We start from the raw sequence: 20,939 nt of genomic DNA, 5'->3' as shown, positions 1-20,939 counted from the left end.
CAGGGTAGATGCAGATAAGGTGTGTCCCCTGTTTGGGGAGTCTAGAACCAGGGGACACAATTTCAAAATAAAGGGGAAGCCACTTAGGACAGAGATGGGGAGAAATTTCTTCACTCAGAGGGTTGTGAATCTTTGAAATTCTCTACTCCAGAGGGCTGTGGAAGCTCAGTCATTCAGTATGTTTAAAGCAAAGACTGACAGATTTCTAAATACCGATGAGTTATGGGGATACTATGGGGGAAAAAGGCATTGAAGTGGATGATCAGCCATGATCGTATTGAATGGCAGAGCAGGCTTGATGGTCTGAATGGCCTACTCCTGTTCCTACAGACCCTGCCTTTTCAGGCTGAAAATCCCAGGTTTCTCCAGCCCATCCTCATAATCCCAACTCTGGGAATTAACCTTGTGACTCTTCATTACACAGCCTCATGTTTAATATAGGAGTAGGCCATTCGGACCTTCGAGTCTGTTCCCCCATTCAACAAGATCATAGCTGATCTGGTTGTCTCAACCCCACTTGCCTTCCTGCCCCCCCCCCCCCCCCCCCCCCCCCCCCATAACCCTTGACTCCCTTGTCGATGAAAAAGTCCAACTTGGCCTTGAATAAATTCAATGACACTGCTTCCACAGACTTAACGACCCGGACAGAAAAATTTCTCCTCATCTCCGTCTTCAAAGGGAGACCTCTTATTCTTAAACTGTGTCCCCTTGTTCTGGTCTCCTCACAAGAGCAAACATCCTTCTGGTAACCACTCTATCAAGTCCCCTCAGGATCTTGTATATGTCAATAAGATCACCTCTCAATCTTCTAAACTCCAATGGATATAAGACCAACCTGTTAAACCTTCCTTCATAAGATAGGCCCTTCATCTCTGGAATTAGTTGTGTGAATATTCTCCAAACTGCTAGTGCAATTATATCCTTTTTCAAATAAGGAAACCAAAACTGTACACAGTACTCCAGATGTGGTCTCACCAAGGTCCTGTACAGTGGCAGTAAAACTTCCCTACTTTTATACTCTATTCCTTTTGCAATAAACAGCAAATGTTTGTTTCACTTGTTTCTCAGTAGTCAAGATGGGTCTGACCAGAACCATAGAAAAAGTACAGTACAGAAGGAGGCTATTCAGCCCACCATATCCATGCCTGCTGAATAAACTAGCCGTCCAATCTAATCCCACCTTATTGCACTTGGTCCACAGCCTTGCAGGTTACAGCACCTCAGGTGCACGTCCAGATACCTTTTAAATGAGTTGAGGGTCTCTGCCTCCACCACCGATCCGGGCAGTGAATTCCAGACACCCACCACCCTCTGGGTGGAAAAGTTTTTCCTCATGTCCCCTTTAATCCTTCTACCAATCACCTTAAATCTGTGCCCCCTGGTAATTGCCCTCTGCTCGGGGAAACAGGTCCTTCCTGTCTACTCTATCTAGGCCCCTCATAACTTTGTACATCTCAATTAAGTCACCCCTCAACCTCCTCTGTTCCAAGGAAAACAATCCTAGCCTATCCAATCTTTCCTCAGCTGCAACTTTCAAGCCCTGACAACATTCTTGTAAATCTCCTCTGTACTCTCTCCAGAGCAATTTATGTCCTTCCTGTAATGTTACCAGAACTGTACGTAATACTCCAACTGTGGCCTAACCAGTGTTTTATACAGTTCCAGCATTACATCCCTGCTTTTGTATTCTATACCTCAGCCAATAAAGGAAAGCATTCCATATGCCTTCTTCACTTTATCTACCTGTCCTGCCACCTTCAGGGACCTGTGGACATGCACTCCAAGGTCTCTCACCTCTTCTACCCCTCTCAATATCCTCCTGTTTATTGTGTATTCCCTCTCTTTATTTGTCCTCCCCAAAAGCATTACCTCACACTTTTCTGGATTGATTTCCATTTGCCACTTTTCCTCCCACTCAGCCAAACCATTGATATAATTTTGGAGTCTACAGCTATCTTCTTCACTATCAACTACACGGCCAATTTTTGTGTCATCAGCAAATTTCTCAATCATGCCTCTCACATTTAAGTCCAAATCATCAATATATATCACAAACAGCAAGGGTCCCATCACTGAGCCCTGTGGAACGCCACTGGAAACAGCTTTCCATTCACAAAAACATCCGTCGACTACTACCCTTTGTTTCCTGTCTCTGAGCCAATTTTGGATCCAACCTGCCACATTCGCCTGTATCCCATGGGCTTTCATTTTACTGACCAGTCTACCATGTCAAATGCCTTACTAAAATCCATGTAGGCTGCATCCATTGCACTACCCTCATCAATCCTCCTTGTTACTTCCTTAAAAAACTCAATCAAGTTAGTAAGAAATGACCTCCCCTTAACAAATCCATGCTGACTATCCTTGATTAATCCATGCCTTTCTAAGTGGCAGTTTATCCTGCCCCTCAGAATCAATTCTAATAACTTACCCATCACCGAGGTCAGACTGATCGGCCTATAATTATTTGGTCTATCCCTCGCACCCCTTTTTAAACAATGGTACAACGTTCGCAGACCTCCAATGGTCTGGGACCTCTCCTGTATCTAGTGAGGATTTGAAGATGATCCTCAGCGCATCTGCTATTTTTTCCCTAGCTCCTTTAACAACCTGGGATGCAATCCATTTGGCCCTGGTGATTTATCCACTTTCAAGGATGTCAGACCCTCTAGTGCTTCCACTCTCATTATTCTTATTATGACCAGGGGTCTAGGGGTTCCCTCTCAGCCTTTGCCTGGTTTAACCAGAACAGGGTTTAATTTTAAAAACACCGTGTTTTTAGCTCCCCCTCAGTGAATCCTTGTTCACTGCTTTCCAATTGCAAGGCAAAACATCAAATCAGACAGGTTTTCTTAGATTTAAATAAGAACAGTGAAAGTTTATTAATCTTAAACTAATTCGTTAACGACTGCAAGTACGCGACGCGACCACACGAGCATGCATACGCAATAAACATATGCAGATAGAGACAGAAAAAGTAGAAGGAATAAAGTGGAGAAGTTTGAGGCAATATCTGGTAGTTATTTACAGTTCTTTGAGTTCAATGTTGAGTCTTTGGTTGCCGGTAAGTCTTGCTGTTTATTGGGGCCCAGTGCATGCTTCAATTTGTTTCAATGTAGGAGTCTTCTCTCTCGAGGTTTACGTGTCTTCAGTGGGTCCGGAGGCTTGTGAGAAAGTGAGAGAGAGGCTGTCTTGTTCCAGGTTCAGTTACAATCTGCAGTCCTGTGTTCAAAATTGTCCTGTGAGCACAATTCAAACCTCCAACGTGGCCAGCAGGTTAGTCATGTGACTAAGTTTTTTTCAACAAACTCTTGCGTTTGTGGTTTCAAAGCTCTCAGTGGGGTGGGGGGGCACATGGGTGGGTGGTGTAGTACTGTCTCTTTCACCGACAGGATGTGGATCACCATTGCCCAGACCAATGTCTGTTAATTGAATCAGTGAGCAATTCTTCTGTCTCTCCAAGCACTCTCCTTAGTATGCAAATTTTCTTCCAGCCACTGCTGATCTCTTCACTCCAACAGTTTAAAATTGATGTTCATCTGACAAAATTTAATATGTCTCATTCTTGGCGGGTGGGCATCTTCATGCCACCTCCACACTCAACAGAATGAACTGAGATTTTTTTTTTAAAAAAGAGAGAGAAGATAAGTACAGGAAAACACACATACATTTCTGAATGAATGAGAGAAATCTTAACAGTTATTACAGCCTGTCCTTTTCTTGGTAGCAGTGCTGCGTTAAAACTACTCTTTTTGGCATCCCAATAAACATGTGGTTTTTGGGGACGTTTTTCAGTTTGCACATTTCCATGACCGCCGAGGGTGTCTTTGTTCTTGTTGAGGTATACAGGGCTGGGTTAGATTTAATTAGCCCTAGGTTGAAGTTCTGTTCGGGTGGCGGCTGTGGGCCGTTCCACTCTGAACTTTCTTTTAGTGCTTTAATGAGTCATGCAAGGATTTTTCACCTTGGGAGATGGTTAGTTCCCTTTTTTCCTGACTGTGGGGGAAGATTCTTTGCTAATCTTCCCTTTGCCCTCTGGGACACTGCTGCGTGCAGGTATTGGTCCAGATTCTGCGGCACTTCGATTAGGTGAGGCATCACCCTCTTGGTTTCTCTGCCCTCTTGACTTTCTTTGTCTCTGTAGGTTCCTGTAAATGCAGTTATCAACTCTGATGGGGTGCTTCTGGTGTCTAAAATTACATAGGAGTATGTGGGGTTTAACTTTTTAAATATATCGGGGTTGGCTGACCGGACAGTAGGGGTTTCCACTTGGGATTCCTCCCGGACTTCCCTTAAGCTGCCCTGTTGGTCCCTTTTCCCCCTTTCCTTTCTGACCTTTTGCCAGCCTTGTGCCTGCCTGTCTCCTTTTGTTCTCGGCAGGGGTCCCTTACAGTTCACCAGCCCTCCTTGACAGATTTCACTACAGGTTGGGGTTTTCCCTCAACCTGGCACATGTGGCAACTCTTACAGTATTTCGCTACATCTTTGTGGAGTTTTGGCCAGTCAAACTGCTGTCTTATGCGGGCTTTGGTTTTTCGTATACTGACATGTACAGCCACTGTAGTCTCATGGGCCATTCTTACTATTTCTCCCAGTACCTCTGTGGCACCATTACTGGTGAACCACTGTCCACTCCTTGCTCTCAGGAGAACTCCATTTCCTCATCAGTACCTCATTCTTTAAATAGTAGCAATCAGGTACTCTATCTGCTTCACTTTCAGACTGGGCAGCCTGTGCTAACTCTCGCAATATTGGGTCAGCTCGCTGAGCCTCAGCTAGGGAAGATCTATTGAACTCATTCCCTGGGTCCTCTAACTTTCCAAGGAAAGTCTGAGACAGACAGACCTCATGGTCATCTACCTGCAGTGCCAATGCAATCTCTTCTGGGGGAGCTGGTTTGATCATTGCCTCATTCACTATACATTCCGGGGGACTGTCTCCTGCCACTGCTCTGTTTCTCTGACCTCCTGCGGTCTCTCGTTCACTACTGGGGGTGCTACTACCTTTAACCCTGCCAGATCATTACCTAGGAGCAGGTCAACCCCGTTCACAGGCAAACTAGGGACAATCCCTACAGTCACCAGTCCCGAAACTAGGTCGCATTCCAAGTGCACCAGGTGTAAAGGTACAGCTATACACTGCCCTCCAATAACATTCACCACCATTCTGGTGTTCACTGCACTCTCTGGGGGAAAGATCTAATAGCCCCTGAGTATTACTATGGGCTTGCTTGTCCCACTTGATAACCTTCAGGAATCCTGTTAAATTTTCCTGCACTTTCAGCAGTAGGCTTTCTGGGTCTTACTCTGACTGCAGTTAAAGCCACAGCTTGTTCTGCTGTGCTTTTCGTCAGGGTCCCTTCTCCTTCACTGAGCAGGTGTGCCCTGATTAACCCTACAGGTTTTCCTTTTAGTTTCCAGCAGTCAGCTCTTAGATGCCCTGCTTTATTACAATGGAAGCACACCGGTCTCCGGATCTGACTCATAGTTACAGTACCTTCCTTTTTGGCTGGAGGAGGGCCCCTTGTGCCTCCTGCTTTTATTTCTCTCCCAGGACTGCTTGGGAGAGTCCTTTTCAGATTTGTGGGGGTTATTAGGAAAGGTTTTCCCCTAGAAAACCTGACCTATAAATGGGAGCAAACTCATCAGCAAGAACTGTGGCTTACCAGGCTCTCTCAACCTTCTGTTCCTCTACAAGTGTCTTTATGGAGAGTGGGAGAGAGTTTTTAAATTCTTCTCACAAAATTAATTCTCTGAGATTCTCATAGCTGAGCTGCACTTTAAGAGCCCTCAGCCACTGGTCAAAAGCTAGCTGCTTACTTCTCTCAAAGTCCAGGTAAGTTTGATCAGCTTGCTTCTTGAGGGTTCTAAACTTTTGGTGATAGGCTTCTGGTACTAACTCATATGTTCGAGGATAGCATTTTTCATTCGTTCATAATTGGGTGAACGCTCATCTGGCAACATGGAATAAACCTCATGGGCTTTTCCAGTTAGCTTGCTTTGTAGCAGTAGAGTCCAAGCCTCAGTTGGCCACTTTAACTGTCTTGCCTGTTTTTCAAAAGATACAAAAACACTTCCATGTCTCTCTCATTGAATTTTGGGATGAGTTGGGAAAGTTTTAACAATTCTGTACCCAGTCCTGAATTACGCTCCTCCATATTGGCTATGCTTTCACTGGGGTTACTCTGTCGCTCCTAGTTAACTCAAACTGCCTCAGCTCTCTCTTTGCATTCCTTCTGGAAGGCTCTTCCTTTCTCTCTCTCTCTCTCTCCTGTCTCTTTTTCTCTTTCTCCTAATTCAAGTTTCCTCTGTTCCAATTGTATCTTTGCTAACAATACCCTGTCTGGGTCTACTTCTAACCCTGTTTCTGCTTCTTCAGATTCAAAGGAAAAATGGTTGGCCACTAGTCTTAGGAGTTCAGACTTTCTAGCCTTGGCATGGACAATGATCCCACACTGCTCAGTCATTTTCCTCAACTCTTCCATAGACAGTGCTTTTAACTTATCCCAAGTTACCTCACCCTGGCTTGGGGAGCTACTGACATCAGTCTCTGACGTGTTAGTCTTCCAGCACACACAACCACAAGAAAACCTATATTAATTTTTTTTCTCTTTGTTTAGGATCAATTTGACTTCACACTTCCTATTTCTCATTTGTGTGTGGGTCAAATCCAGGATGGTAGCCCCCAAATTTCTGTTACGACCAGGTGAGATAGGGGTCTAGGGGTTCCCTCTCAGCCTTTGCCTGGTTTAACCATAAAAGGGTTAAATTTTAAAAACACCGTGTTTTTAGCTCCCTCTCAGTGAATCCTTGTTCACTGCTTTCCAATTGCAAGGCAAAGAAATCAAATCAGACAGGTTTTCTTAAATTTAAACAAGAAAGGTGTAAGTTTATTAATCTTAAACTCTAATTCGGTTAATGACTACGAGTACGTGACACGATCATGCGAGCATGCATACGCGATAAACACAAAAAGTAGAAGGAATAAAGGAGAAAAGTTTGAGGCAATATCTGGTAGTTATTTACAGTCCTTTGAGTTCAATGTGGAGTCTTTGGTTGCTGGTAGGTCTTGCTGTTCTTTGGGGCCCAGTGCACGCTTCAACTTGTTTTGATGTAGGAATCTTTTCTCTCTTGAGATTTACGTGTCTTTAGTGGGTCTGGAGGCTTGTGAGTAGTGAGGGAGAGCTAGCCAGGAGAGAGGCTGTCTTGTTCCAGGTTCAGTTACAATCTGCAGTCTGTGTTCAAAACTGTCCTGTGAGCACAATTCAAAGCTCCAAGTTGACCAGCAGGTTAGTCATGTGATTGTTTTTTCAATGAACTCTTGCGTTTGTGATTCCAAAGCTCTCGGTGGTGGGGTGGTGTGGTGCTGTCTCTTTCACCAACAAGATGTGGATCACCATTGCCCAGACCAATCTCTTCATTGAATCAGTTAGCAATTCTTTTGTCTCTCCAAGCACTCTCCTTAGTATGCAAATACTCTTCCAGCCACTGCTGATCTTTTTAAACAAGTCATCTCTTCACTCTAGCAACAGTTCATATGAAAAAATTAATATGCCTCATTCTTGGCAGGTGGGCGTCCTCATGATATTATCGTATCTAATATTTCACACTCCTCTAACTACAGTGTCTGCATTAATCCTCTCCTTTGTGAAGACAGAGACAAAAGAACTCATTAAGTCCCTTGCCCACATCTGCATCCACGCATAAGTTCCCTTGTACATCTCTGAGAGGTGCTACCCTTTCCTTCGTTATCGTCTTGCTTTTAATGTACTGATAAAACATCTTTGGGCTTTCCTTGATTTTACCTGCCAATAATTTTTCATGTCCTCTCTTGGCTTTTCTAATTGCCTTTTTTTACTTCACCCTTCCACTGCACTTCTGCACAAGCCACAGAATAGAGGCAGAGATTCATTAGGGCACAGAAGGATGCCATTCAGCCCATCAGGTTCTAGCTAGCTCTGTTGAGAAATCCAGTCATTCCCATTTCCCCTACACTATCCCCATAGCCTGCAAATTTATTTCACTCATGCCCATCCAGTTTCCTTTTGAAATTATTGATCATCTCCACTTCCACTACTCTTGTAGGCAGCCAGGTCCAGGGCATTACCACTTGCTGCATTAAAAAGTTCTTCCTCATATCCCCACTCTGTCCCCCAGTCCATGTGCTATCAGTTAATGGGAACAGCTTTTCTTTATCAAATCCTGTCATGATCTTGTACACTTCTAACAAATCTCCCCTCAATTGCCTTTGCTCTAAGGAGAACAACCCCAGCTTCTCCAACCTAAACTTGTAGCTATAAAACTGGATGGACCACCCGGCATCGACCTAGGCACCAGTAACGACAACAGCAAACCCAGCCCTGTCAACCCTGGAAAGTCCTCCTTACTAACATCTGAGGGCTTGTGCCAAAGTTGGGAGAACTGTCCCACAGACGAGTCAAGCAACACTCTAATATTCATACTCACTGAATCATACCTTACAATGTCCCAGACAAAATCATCACTATCCCCGGGTATGTCCTGTCCCACTGGCACGACAGACCCAGCAGAGGTGGCGGCACCTCTGATAAACATTCAGGAGGAAGTTGCTCTGGGAGTCCTCAACATTGACTCTGAACCCTATGAAGTCTCATGGCATCAGGTAAAACATGGGCAAGGAAACCTCCTGCTGAATACCATCTACTGCCTCCTCCCCCACCCCCATCCCCACCCCCACCTGATGAATCAGTACTGCTCCATGTTAAGCACCACTTGGAGGAAGTACTGAGGGTGGCAAGGGTGCAGAATGTACTCTGGGTGGGGGACTTCAATATCCATCACCAAGAGTGGCTCGGTAGCACCACTACTGACCAAGTCGGCTGAGTCTCAAAGGACATAGCTGCTGGACTGGGTATGTGGCAGGTGGTGAGGGAACCAACAAGAGGGAAAAACATACTTGACCTCGTCCTCACCAATCTGCCTGCTGCAGATGCATCTGTCCATGACAGTATTGGTAGGAGTGACCACTGCACAGTCCCTTTGAAGACGAAGTCCCGTCTTCACATTGAAGATACTCTTCTTCGTGTTGTGTGGCACTACCACCATGCTAAATGGAACAGACTTTGAAGAGATCTAGAAATGCAAAACTGGGCATCCATGAGGCGCTGTGGGCCATCAACAGCAGCAGAATTGTATTCAACCGCAATCTGTAACCTCATGACCCGGCATATCCCCCACTCTACCATTACCATCAGTCCGGGGGAATCAACCCTGGATCAATGAAGAGTGCAGGAGAAAATGCCAGGAGCAGCACCAGGCATACCTCAAAATGAGGTGTCAACCTGGTGAAGTTGTAACCCAGAACCACTTGCATTCCAAACTGTGTAAGTAGCATGCGATAGACAGAGCTAAGCGATCCCACAACCAATGGATCAGATCTAAGCTCTGCAGTCCTGCCACATCCAGTCGTGAATGGTGGTGGACAATTAAACAACTAACAGGAGGAGGTGGCTCCACAAATATCCCCATCCTCAATGATGGGGGAGCCCAGTACATCAATGCAAAAGATAAGGCTGAAGCATTTGCAACAATCTTCAGCCGGAAGTACTGAGTGAATGATCCATCTCCGCCTCCTCCTGAAGTTCCTAGCATCAAGCTGCCAGTCTTCAGCCAATTCGATTCACTCTGCGTGATATTAAGAAACGACTGAAGGCACTGGATACTGCAAAGGCCACAGGCCCTGACAACATTCCGGCGATAGTACTGAAGATCTGTGCTCCAGAACTGGTTGTGCCCCTAGCCAGGCTGTTCCAGTACAGCTACAACACTGGCATGTACCCGACAATGTGAAAAATTGCCCAGGTATGTTCTGTACACAAAAGGTAGGATAAATCCAACTCGGCCAATTACTACCCCATCAGCCTACTCTTGATCATCAGTCAAGTGATGGAAGGTATCATGGACAATGCTATCAAGCGGCACTTGTTTAGCAATAACCTGCTCAGTGACACTCTGTTTGGGTTCTGCCAGGGCCACTTGGCTTCTGACCTCATTACAGCCTTGGTTCAAACCTGTACAAAAGAACTGAACTCAAGAGGTGAGGTAAGAGTGACTGCACTTGGCTTCAAGGCAACATTTGATCGAGTATGGCATCAAGGAGCCCTAGCAAAACTGGAGTCAATGGGAATCATGGAAAACTCTCAGCTGGTTGGAATCGTACCTAGCGCAAAGGAAGATGGTTGTGGTTGCTGGAGGTCAATCATCTCAGCTCCAGGACATCACTGCAGGAGTTCCTCAGGGTAGCGTCCTAGGCCCAACCATCTTCAGCTGCTTCATCAATGACCTTCCTTCAGTCAGAAGGACAGAAGTGGGGATGTTCGCTAACGATTGCACAATGTTCAGCACCATTCGTGACTGCTCAGATACTGAAGCAGTCCGAGTTGAAATGCAGCAAGACCTGGACAATATCCAGGCTTGGGCTGATAAGTGGCAAGTAACATTCGTGCACACAAGTGCCAGGCACTGACCATCTCCAAAAAGCATGGTTTTATGAAGGGTGAATCGTGTTTGACTACTTTGCTAGAGTTCTTCAAAGATGTAACAAGCAAAGTGGATAATGGGGATCCTGTAGACATAGTATATCTGGACTTCCAGAAGGCATTTGATAAGGTGCCGCACAAAAGGTTAATACACAAGGTAAGATCACATGGGGTTAGGGGCAATTTATTAGCTTGGATAGAGGATTGGCTAACCAACAAAACAGAGAGTCGGGATAAATGGGTCTTTTTCTGGTTGGCAAGATGTAACTAGTGGGGTGCCACAGGGTTCGATAGAAGGTACTATAGCCAAATTTGCAGATGACATTAAAATAGGTGGGATAGTAAGTTGCAATAAGGAAATAAGAAATTTACAAATGGATATGGATAGGTTAGGTGAATGGGCCAAAATTTGGCGGATGGAGTTTAACGTGGATAAGTGTAAGGTTATCCATTTTGGTCAGAAGAATAGAAAGGCAAATTATTATCTAAACGGAGAGAAAATTAGTGCTTCGGTGCAGAGGGATCTGGGTGTCCTCATGCATGAATCGCAGAAAGCTAGTATGCAGGTACAGCAGGTAATAAGGAAGGCAAATGGAATTTTGGCATTTATTGCTAAAGGAGTAGAGTATAAAAGTAGGGAAGTGTTGCTGCAACTGTACAAGGCATTGGTGAGACCGCACCTGGAGTATTGCGTACAGTTTTGGTCCCCTTACTTGAGGAGGGATGTAGTTGCATTGGATCCAGTTCAGAGGAGGTTCACTAGATTGATTCCAGAGGTGAGGGGTTTGTCTTAAGAAGAGAGATTGAGCAGTTTAAGCCTTTACTCTCTAGAGTTTAGAAGAATGAGAGGAGACCTAATTGAGGTATATAAGATGATTAAGGGGATTGACAAAGTAGACATAGAGATGATGTTTCCTCTTGTGGGACAACCTAGAATAAGAGGTCATAGTTTTAGGATAAGGGGTAGCAGATTTAAAACAGAGATGAGGAGAAATTACTTCTCTCAAAGAGTCTGTGGAATTCACTACCCCAGAGTGCAGTGGATGCTGGGACATTGAGTAAATTTGAGGAGATAGACAGATTTTTAATTAGTAATGGGTTGAAGGGTTATGGAGAACAGCAGGAAAGTGGAATTGAGGCCGAGATGAGATCAGCCATAATTGTATTGAATGGTGAAGCAGGCTCAAGGGGCTGAATTGCCTACTCCTGCTCCTCGTTCTTATGCTCTTATTAAAAGAGAATCTAACCATCTCCCCTTGACATTCAACGGCATTACGATCGCTGAATCCCTCACAAAAACATCCTGGGGGTTACCATTGACCAGAAACTGAACTGGATTAGCCATATAAATACTGCGGCTACAAGGGCAGGTCAGAGGCTAGGAATCCTGCGGCAAGTAACTCACCTCCTGACTCCCCAAAGCCTGTCCACCATCGACAAGACACAAGTCAGGAGTGTGATGGAATACTCTCCACTTGCCTGGATGGGTACAGCTCCAACAACACTCAAGAAGTTCGACACCATCCAGGACAAAGCAGGCCGCTTGATTGGCACCTCGTCCACAAACAGTCACTCCCTCCACCACCGATGCACAGTAGCAGCAGTGTGTACCATCTACAAGATGCACTGCAGCAACGCACCATATCTAATCGGGCAGCACCTTCCAAACCCGGACCTCTACCAACTAGAAGGACAAGGGCAGCAGATGCATGGGAACACCACCACCTGCAAGTTCCCCTCCAAGTCACACGCCATCCTGACTTGGAACTATATCGCCGTTCCTTCACTGTCGCTGGGTCAAAATCTTGGAACTCCCTTCCTAACAGCACTGTGGGTGTACCTACCCCACATGGACTGCAGCTGTTCAAGAAGGCAGCTCACCACCACCTTCTCAAGGAAAATTAGGAATGGGCAACAAATGCTGGCCTGGCCAGCAACGCCCACACCCTATGAAATGAATAAAAAAAAAGGAAACCCCCCCCCCCCCCCCCCCCCACATCCCTGGAACTATTCTGGTAAATCTCTGCATTCTCTCAAGGCTCCTCGCATCTCTCCTTATGTGTGGTGACCAGAATACCTTTATGAAGCCCAAGATCCCATATGTTTTGCTCACTACTCGATATGTCCTGCTCCCTTCAAAGATCAATGCACCTGAATCCCCAGGTCCCTCTGTCCCTGCACACTCTTTAGAACTGCACCTCTCCCTATTCCTTCTGCCAAAATGCATCATCTGACACTTCTTGATCAAATTCTATCCACCACTTGTCTGCTAGCCTATCTATGTCCTGCTGCAGTCGCTTGCTATCATCCTCACTGTCTGATACCATTGGCAAGTTTTGAAACTCTGTATTCCACTATATACCATCTTCCAGTCTGAAAAACAACTATTTAGCACAACTCGCTGTTTTCTGTCCTTAAACCAATTTTTTTATCCAAGCTGTCACACCCTCAATTTTGTTCACCAGCCTTTGTTAAACACTTTCTTCAAATCTGTATAGATAACATCTGTTGCTTTCCCTTCATCAACCTTCTCCATTACTTCATCAAAACATTCAACTGGTCAAACATGATCTGCCTTCACAAATCCCTGCTGGCTCTCCTTAATTAATTCAAACCTCTCCAAGTACCTGTTCATTTTTTTCCCCCTAATTATTTCAAAAATCTTACCCACCACTGATGTTAAACTGACTGGCTTGCTGTTACTAGGAATTAAAAGCCTGTTACCTGACCCGAACCCGACAGGACCTGACGACATGTCGGGTTCGGGTCGGGTCGAGCCCCTCTTCCAGGTCCGGCTTTCGGGCTCGGGTTGGGTCGGGCTGAGTCCGGGTCAGGCCGGACACACACGGGAAGTGCTCTGCTGGTAAGTATTGAAATAAAAAACTTACCTGAGCTGGGAGTCTGGAACGAAACTGAGTCTGCACAGTGCGCGAGTGACGTCACTATGACGTCATCATGCATGCGCTGCAGCCTCCGAGTTTGAAGGTAAGTAAAGGGATCGTCGGGTCGAGTCGGGGTTGGACTCAGGTCGGGCTGGGCTAGGGGCAAAATCAGAGGGACTCGGGCCTGGTCGGGCTCTTTTTCCTGACGTGAGCAGGCCTTTACTAGGAATGCTCTTACAACCTTTCTCGAATAAGGGTGTCACATTTGCCACTCTCCAATCCTTTTCTTACTTCCCCCGTATCTAGAGAAGACTGGAAGATTATGGCAAGCCCTTCCACTATCTCCATTCCCACTTCATTTAGCAACATGGAATGCATGCCTTCTGGACCAGGTGACTTATCCACTCTAAGCACAGCCAGCCTTTCCAGTACATCCTACCCATCAATTTTCTGAAGGGGTGGTAGAAGCAGGAACCTTCAACATTTAAGAAGTATTTAGATGAGCACTTGAAACGTCATAGCATACAAGGCTATGGGCCAAGTGCTGGAAAATGGGATTAGAATAGATAGGTGCTTGATGGCTGACATAGACACGATGGGCCGAAGGGCCCGTTTCTGTGCCGTATAACTCTAGACTCTAATTTTCACTTTATCCATTACATTTCCCAAGGTATGACCAGAACTGGATAAGACCTTGGTTTAACATTCATCTGTGTTCTGAGAGTGCTTCTATGTTTTGTTAAATATGTTTTTAAGGACTTGTAGTTGAATTATGGACATTGATTTATCTGGAAGCTTGAAGAGATGCTGAAAGTGTTTTTTTTTCAAAGATGTCACCAGAAGGTTCCTGGCTTGTAAACAAGCCCTTACTGAAAAGCACATGTTTTCAGATAAAATACCAACAGGAAGCTTGTTTTGACTTGGGGAGATGTTTACAAAGAAGTGACAGGCCAAGATTTATAGAGGTCAGGAAGCATGACGTCTGGAATGATTTTGGTTTCACTTTGAATTGGTTTTTGCCTGCCAAGAAAAATCCAGCTCATCTCTCTCTTGGAAAGAAACCCTGCATATCCAGTGTGTCAGTCTTCTCTTTCCTCCTGTATTTGAAGAAACCCTGAGTATCCAATGTGTGGGAACTGAAACCTTTGTTGCCGCATTTCTGCCTTAAGGCCTATCTGAAGCCTCTGTAACTGCATTTCTTGGAAAGCCTACCCAAATTAATCGTCAACATTGCCCGGAAAGAACTGTTCTAGGAAGATCCCAGTGACAGCCATCTGTACCCATTTTGGATGTCAAACTAAAACAAAGGACATCTTTCCATATCTTCTCTCTCTTCAAGAATTAGCAAGTATTTAACCCAAGTGTTTTTTGTCTTTTTTGTAATAGAGTTCTAAAACGCAAATCCCTTTATTTTTCCGGTGAACCGGTATGCGCATGTGAGAGTGTGTGATGGGCTGAGGTATAAAGGGAACTTTAATATTTCAATCTGTGTGTTTATGTTTTACTTCATTACTGGTTAAGACTTGTTTTATAATAAACTAATAATTTTGTTTATTAAAATATCCTGGTTGGTGTGTTTTATTCTGGGATAAAAATAGAGTCTATGATTGACTGCATCGGAAAGTGGAAAAAAATTTAAACATGTTGTGACCCATGGAGAAGTGGAACTGAATCAACAGTACGCTCCTCCCGTCGCATTTGTAACATCTGAAAGATAGTATCAACTACCTTCAGTGAGGGAGTACTGTATTGAGAGACCCTAGTTCAGGACAGTGACTTGCTGTCTGGAACACCAAGGTGATGAGCATGTCACAAGCTGCCTCATGTCCGCCTATAAACAAGCTGAAGGTAGGTGGCCATTGTATGCCAAAACGAGACAAATTTGAGACTTAGGGGAGCAGATACTGTTAGTGGATAAGAACATGAGACATGGATCAGGGCTCGATACCTCCCACAATTGGATTATAGGCAGTCAAGCTGCAACTTCTGGGATTCTGCACCTCCTCCCTGGGAGAGCCACCATTCAATTGTGAAGTGACAAAGCCATGGAATTAGTCACTAGGGTTTAAAATGCACAGATCACACCAACAACTACTTACATTTATCTAGCAACATTAATGTGGTAAAACATCACAGGTGCTTCACAGGAGTGTTACCAAACAAAAATTGACAATGGGCCCTAGAGAAGGTATTAAGACAGGTGATCAAAAGCTTAGTTAAAGAGATGGGTTTTAAGAGTGAAAAAGGTTTGAGAGAATTGCAGAGCTTGGGTCCTAACCTACTGAACGCACCTCTGCCACCGATGGAATATCAGGGCTGCACAAGAGGCCAGAATTGGTGGAGTACAGGGGTTATAGGGTTGGAGGATGTTACAGAGATAGGGAAGGTGAGGCCATAGAGGGATTCGAACATGTAGATGGAAATTTTACATTTGAGGTATTGTTGGACTGGGAGCCAGTGTAGCTTAACAAGCGTAGGTGCGAGGGTGAACAGCACTTGGTCAAGTTAGGATACCGGCAACAGAGTTTAAGTGAGCTCAAGTTAATGGAGTGTGGAAGATGGGAGCTAGCTACGAGAGTATTAGAATAGTCAAGTCTGGAGTAATCAGAGCATAGATAAAACAAAAATTTGACACTGAGGAGATGGAGATAAATGACCAAAAGCTTGATCAAAGAGGTAGATTTGAAGGAGGAGCAAGGGGGAGAGAGGTTTAAGCAGGTAATTCCTGAGCTTAGAACCCAGGCTGCTGAAGAAAAGGCTGCCAATGGGGAGCGATTAAAATCAGAGATGCTCAAGAGGCCAGAATTGGAAGAGCTTTAAAATTGAGGTGTTGCTGGAACAGGAGCCAAATGTCGGTCAGCAAGCACAGGAGTGATTTGTGAACAGGACTTGGTAGGAATTAGAATATAGGCAGCAGAGTTGTAGATCAGCTCAACTTTATAAAGGAGGGAAACCACAGGCAATTTCAGGGTTAGCACAATTCCTGAGGCCAATGCTAGTGGCAAGAGATCACCAGATTCAATTTTGTTCGCTGTCGCCAGCCCATTGCATTGCCTCCTCCCCGCCGCCTGGTGGCTCTGTCACGGCCCCCTGCATTGCCTCCTCACCGCCGCCTGGTGGCTCTGTCACGGCCCCCTGCATTGCCTCCTCCCCGCCGCCTTGTGGCCCTGTTCCGACCCCCTGCACAGCCTCCTCCCCGCCGCCTGGTGGCTCTGTCACGGCCCCCTGCATTGCCTCCTCCCGCCGCCTTGTGGCCCTGTTCCGACCCCCTGCACAGCCTCCTCCCCGCCGCCTGGTGGCTCTGTCACAGCCCCCTGCACTGCCTCGTCCACAGCGCCTGGTGGCCCTGCCCCGGTCCCCTGCACTGCCTCCTCCCCGCCGCCTGGTGCCCTGTCCCGGCACTGCCTCCTCCGCGCCGCCTGTGGTTCTGTCACAGCCTCCTGCACAGCCTCCTCCCCGCCGCCTTGTGGCCCTGTTCCGGCCCCCTGCACAGCCTCCTCCCCGCCTGGTGGCTCTGTCACGGCCCCCTGCATTGCCTCCTCCCCGCCGCTTGTGGCCCTGCCCCGGTCCCCTGCACTGCCTCCTCCCCGCCGCCTGGTGGCCCTGTCCCGGCACTGCCTCCTTCCCGCCGCCTGGTGGCCCTGTCTCGGCCCCCTGCACTGCCTCCTCCCCGGCGCCTGGTGGCCCTGTCACGGCCCCCTGCACTGCCTCCTCCCCAGCGCCTGGTGGCCCTGTCACGGCCCCCTGCACTGCCTCCTCCCCGCCGCCTGGTGGCTCTGTCACGGCCCCCTGCATTGCCTCCTCCCCGCCGCCTGGTGGCTCTGTCACGGCCCCCTGCATTGCCTCCTCCCCGCCGCCTTGTGGCCCTGTCACGGCCCCTGCACTGCCTCCTCTCCGCCGCCTGTGGCCCTGTCACGGTCCCCTGCACTGCCTCCTCCCCGCCGCCTGGTGGCTCTGTCACAGCCCCCTGCACTGCCTCGTCCCTGGCGCCTGGTGGCCCTGCACCGGTCCCCTGCACTGCCTCCTCCCCGCCGCCTTGTGGCCCTGTTCCGACCCCCTGCACAGCCTCCTCGCCGCCGCCTGTGGCCCTGTCACGGCCCCCTGCACTGCCTCCTCCCCGCCGCCTGGTGGCCCTGTCCGGCACTGCCTCCTCCCCGCCGCCTGGTGGCTCTGTCCCGGCCCCCTGCACTGCCTCCTCCCCGGCACCTGGTGGCCCTTTCCCGGCCCCCTGCACTGCCTCCTCCCGGCGCCTGGTGGCCCTGTCCCGGCCCCCTGCACTGCCTCCTCCCCGGCGCCTGGTGGCCCTGTCCCGGCCCCTGCACTGCCTCCTCCTCGCCGCCTGGTGGCCCGGTCCCGGAGTCCTCCCCGCCGCCTGGTGGCTCTGTCCTGTCACTGCGGGTAAAATGGCAGCGCAAGGAGCTGGCCGGGAGCTGGGGCTGAAATATTCCCGGGCCCTGAACTTGTCGGAAGTGGAGTCGAAGCGGGATCCGGAATCCGAGCCCTATCGCTCCAAATACGCGGCCCGGGAGCAGCTCAAGGAACTGAAAGCTGTGGTGGCCCAGTGGGCCCAGGCCGGGACTCGGAGGATGAACGGGCCCAGGACGGTCACTGGCTGCAGAAACTGGCGGTGCTGGAACTGCAGCTGGGCCTCAACCACACGGAGACCGGAAGAACTGTCCGCTGGGGAGGAACATCTGGCCAAGTGCATACAGGTCCTGGAGGCTTTAAACTCAGCCCCGAGGCCGTGTCTGTGTTCATGCAGGCCGAGGTAAGGTGTCGGTACCCTGGCAACCGAGGGCGGGCCAGGGGCGCAAAGCTCATCTGATGGACGTTCTGATGAAAGGTCACTGACCTGAAACGTTAATTCTGCTTTGCTCTCCACAGATGCTGCCAGACCTACTGTGTATTTCCAGCACATTGTTTTTATTTCAGATTTCCAGCATCTACAGTATTTTGCTTTAATTACACCCATCCCATCCCATCCCCTGTCCAATCAAACCCCGCCCATCCATCCCCTGTCCAATCAAACCCCGCCCATCCCATCCCCTGTCCAATTAAACCCCCGCCCATCCCATCCCCTGTCCAATCAAACCCCGCCCATTCCATACCCCTGTCCAATTAAACCCCGCCTATCCATCCCCTGTCCAATTAAACCCCGCCCATTCCATCCCCTGTCCAATTAAACCCCGCCCATCCCATCCCCTGTCCAATCAAACCCCGCCCATCCCATCCCCTGTCCAATCAAACCCCGCCATTCCATCCCCTGTCCAATCAAACCCCGCCCATTCCATCCCCTGTCCAATCAAACCCCGCCCATTCCATCCCCTGTCCAATTAAACCCCGCCTATCCCATCCCCTGTCCAATCAAATCCCGCCCATACCATCCCCTGTCCAATCAAACCCGCCAATCCCATCCCCTGTCCAATCAAACCCCGCCCATCCCATCCCCTGTCCAATCAAACCCCGCCCATCCCATCCCTGTCCAATCAAACCCCCGCCCATCCCATCCCCTGTCCAATCAAACCCCGCCCATCCCATCCCCTGTCCAATCAACCCCGCCCATCCATTCCCTGGCCAATCAAACCCCGCCCATCCCATCCCCTGTCGAATCAAATACCCGCCCATCCCATCCCCTGGCCAATCAAACCCCGCCCATCCCATCCCCTGTCCAATCAAACCCTGCCCATCCCATCCCCTGTCCAATCAAACCCCACACATCCCCTGTCCAATCAAACCCCGCCCATCTCTTCCCCTGTCCAATCAAACCCCGCCCATCTCTTCCCCTGTCCAATCAAACCCCGCCCATCTCTTCCCTGTCCAATCAAACCCCGCCCATCCCATCCCCTCTCCAATCAAACCCCGCCCATCTCATCCCCTCTCCAATCAAACTTCGCCCATCCCATCCCTCTCCAATCAAACTTCGGCCCATCCCATCCCCCTCCAATCAAACTTTCGCCCATCCCATCCCCTCTCCAATCAAACTTCGCCCATCCCATCCCCTCTCCAAGCAAACCCCGCCCATCCCATCCCCTGTCCAAGCAAAACCCCGCCCATCCCATCCCCTGTCCAAGCAAACCCCGCCCATCCCATCCCCTCTCCAATCAAACCCCGCCCATCCCCTCTCCAAGCGAACCCCGCCCATCCCCTCTCCAAGCGAACCCCGCCCATCCCCTCTCCAAGCGAACCCCGCCCATCCCCTCTCCAAGCGAACCCCGCCCATCCCCTCTCCAAGCGAACCCCGCCCATCCCCTCTCCAAGCGAACCCCGCCCATCCCCTCTCCAAGCGAACCCCGCCCATCCCCTCTCCAAGCGAACCCCGCCCATCCCCTCTCCAAGCGAACCCCGCCCATCCCCTCTCCAAGCGAACCCCGCCCATCCCCTCTCCAAGCGAACCCCGCCCATCCCCTCTCCAAGCGAACCCCGCCCATCCCCTCTCCAAGCGAACCCCGCCCATCCCCTCTCCAAGCGAACCCCGCCCATCCCCTCTCCAAGCGAACCCCGCCCATCCCCTCTCCAAGCGAACCCCGCCCATCCCCTCTCCAAGCGAACCCCGCCCATCCCCTCTCCAAGCGAACCCCGCCCATCCCCTCTCCAAGCGAACCCCGCCCATCCCCTCTCCAAGCGAACCCCGCCCATCCCCTCTCCAAGCGAACCCCGCCCATCCCCTCTCCAAGCGAACCCCGCCCATCCCCTCTCCGAGCGAACCCCGCCCATCCCCTCTCCGAGCGAACCCCGCCCATCCCCTCTCCGAGCGAACCCCGCCCATCCCCTCTCCGAGCGAACCCCGCCCATCCCCTCTCCGAGCGAACCCCGCCCATCCCCTCTCCGAGCGAACCCCGCCCATCCCCTCTCCGAGCGAACCCCGCCCATCCCCTCTCCGAGCGAACCCCGCCCATCCCCTCTCCGAGCGAACCCCGCCCATCCCCTCTCCGAGCGAACCCCGCCCATCCCCTCTCCGAGCGAACCCCGCCCATCCCCTCTCCGAGCGAACCCCGCCCATCCCCTCTCCAAGCGAACCCCGCCCATCCCCTCTCCAAGCGAACCCCGCCCATCCCCTCTCCAAGCGAACCCCGCCCATCCCCTCTCCAAGCGAACCCCGCCCATCCCCTCTCCAAGCGAACCCCGCCCATCCCCTCGCCAAGCGAACCCCGCCCATCCCCTCGCCAAGCGAACCCCGCCCATCCCCTCGCCAAGCGAACCCCGCCCATCCCCTCGCCAAGCGAACCCCGCCCATCCCCTCGCCAAGCGAACCCCGCCCATCCCCTCGCCAAGCGAAGCCCGCCCATCCCACCTCCAATCGAAGCCCGCCCATCCCACCTCCAATCGAAGCCCGCCCATCCCACCTCCAATCGAAGCCCGCCCATCCCACCTCCAATCGAAGCCCGCCCATCCCACCTCCAATCGAAGCCCGCCCATCCCACCTCCAATCGAAGCCCGCCCATCCCACCTCCAATCGAAGGCCGCCCATCCCACCTCCAATCGAAGGCCGCCCATCCCACCTCCAATCGAAGGCCGCCCATCCCACCTCCAATCGAAGGCCG

The 20,939-nt window shown here is 49.7% G+C and overlaps 1 protein-coding gene across 1 annotated transcript in view; it reads left to right on the top strand.

Moving 5' to 3' along the window:
- The first annotated feature begins 17,716 nt into the window (after window positions 1–17,716).
- Window positions 17,717–20,939, top strand: part of kifbp (kinesin family binding protein) — a 28,462-nt gene continuing 25,239 nt past the window's right edge. Inside the window, 4 exon segments of the mRNA XM_068052399.1 lie at window positions 17,717–17,957; window positions 17,960–18,064; window positions 18,066–18,117; window positions 18,120–18,166. Of these exon segments, the coding sequence (XP_067908500.1) occupies window positions 17,802–17,957; window positions 17,960–18,064; window positions 18,066–18,117; window positions 18,120–18,166 (360 nt within the window). The 5' untranslated portion in view covers window positions 17,717–17,801.

The sequence above is a fragment of the Heterodontus francisci genome, chromosome 20 (genome assembly GCF_036365525.1).
Source record: "Heterodontus francisci isolate sHetFra1 chromosome 20, sHetFra1.hap1, whole genome shotgun sequence".
Lineage (NCBI taxonomy): Eukaryota > Metazoa > Chordata > Chondrichthyes > Heterodontiformes > Heterodontidae > Heterodontus > Heterodontus francisci.
The sequence above is the reverse complement of the archived record's forward strand: the minus strand, read 5'-3'. Positions and strand labels throughout refer to the sequence as shown.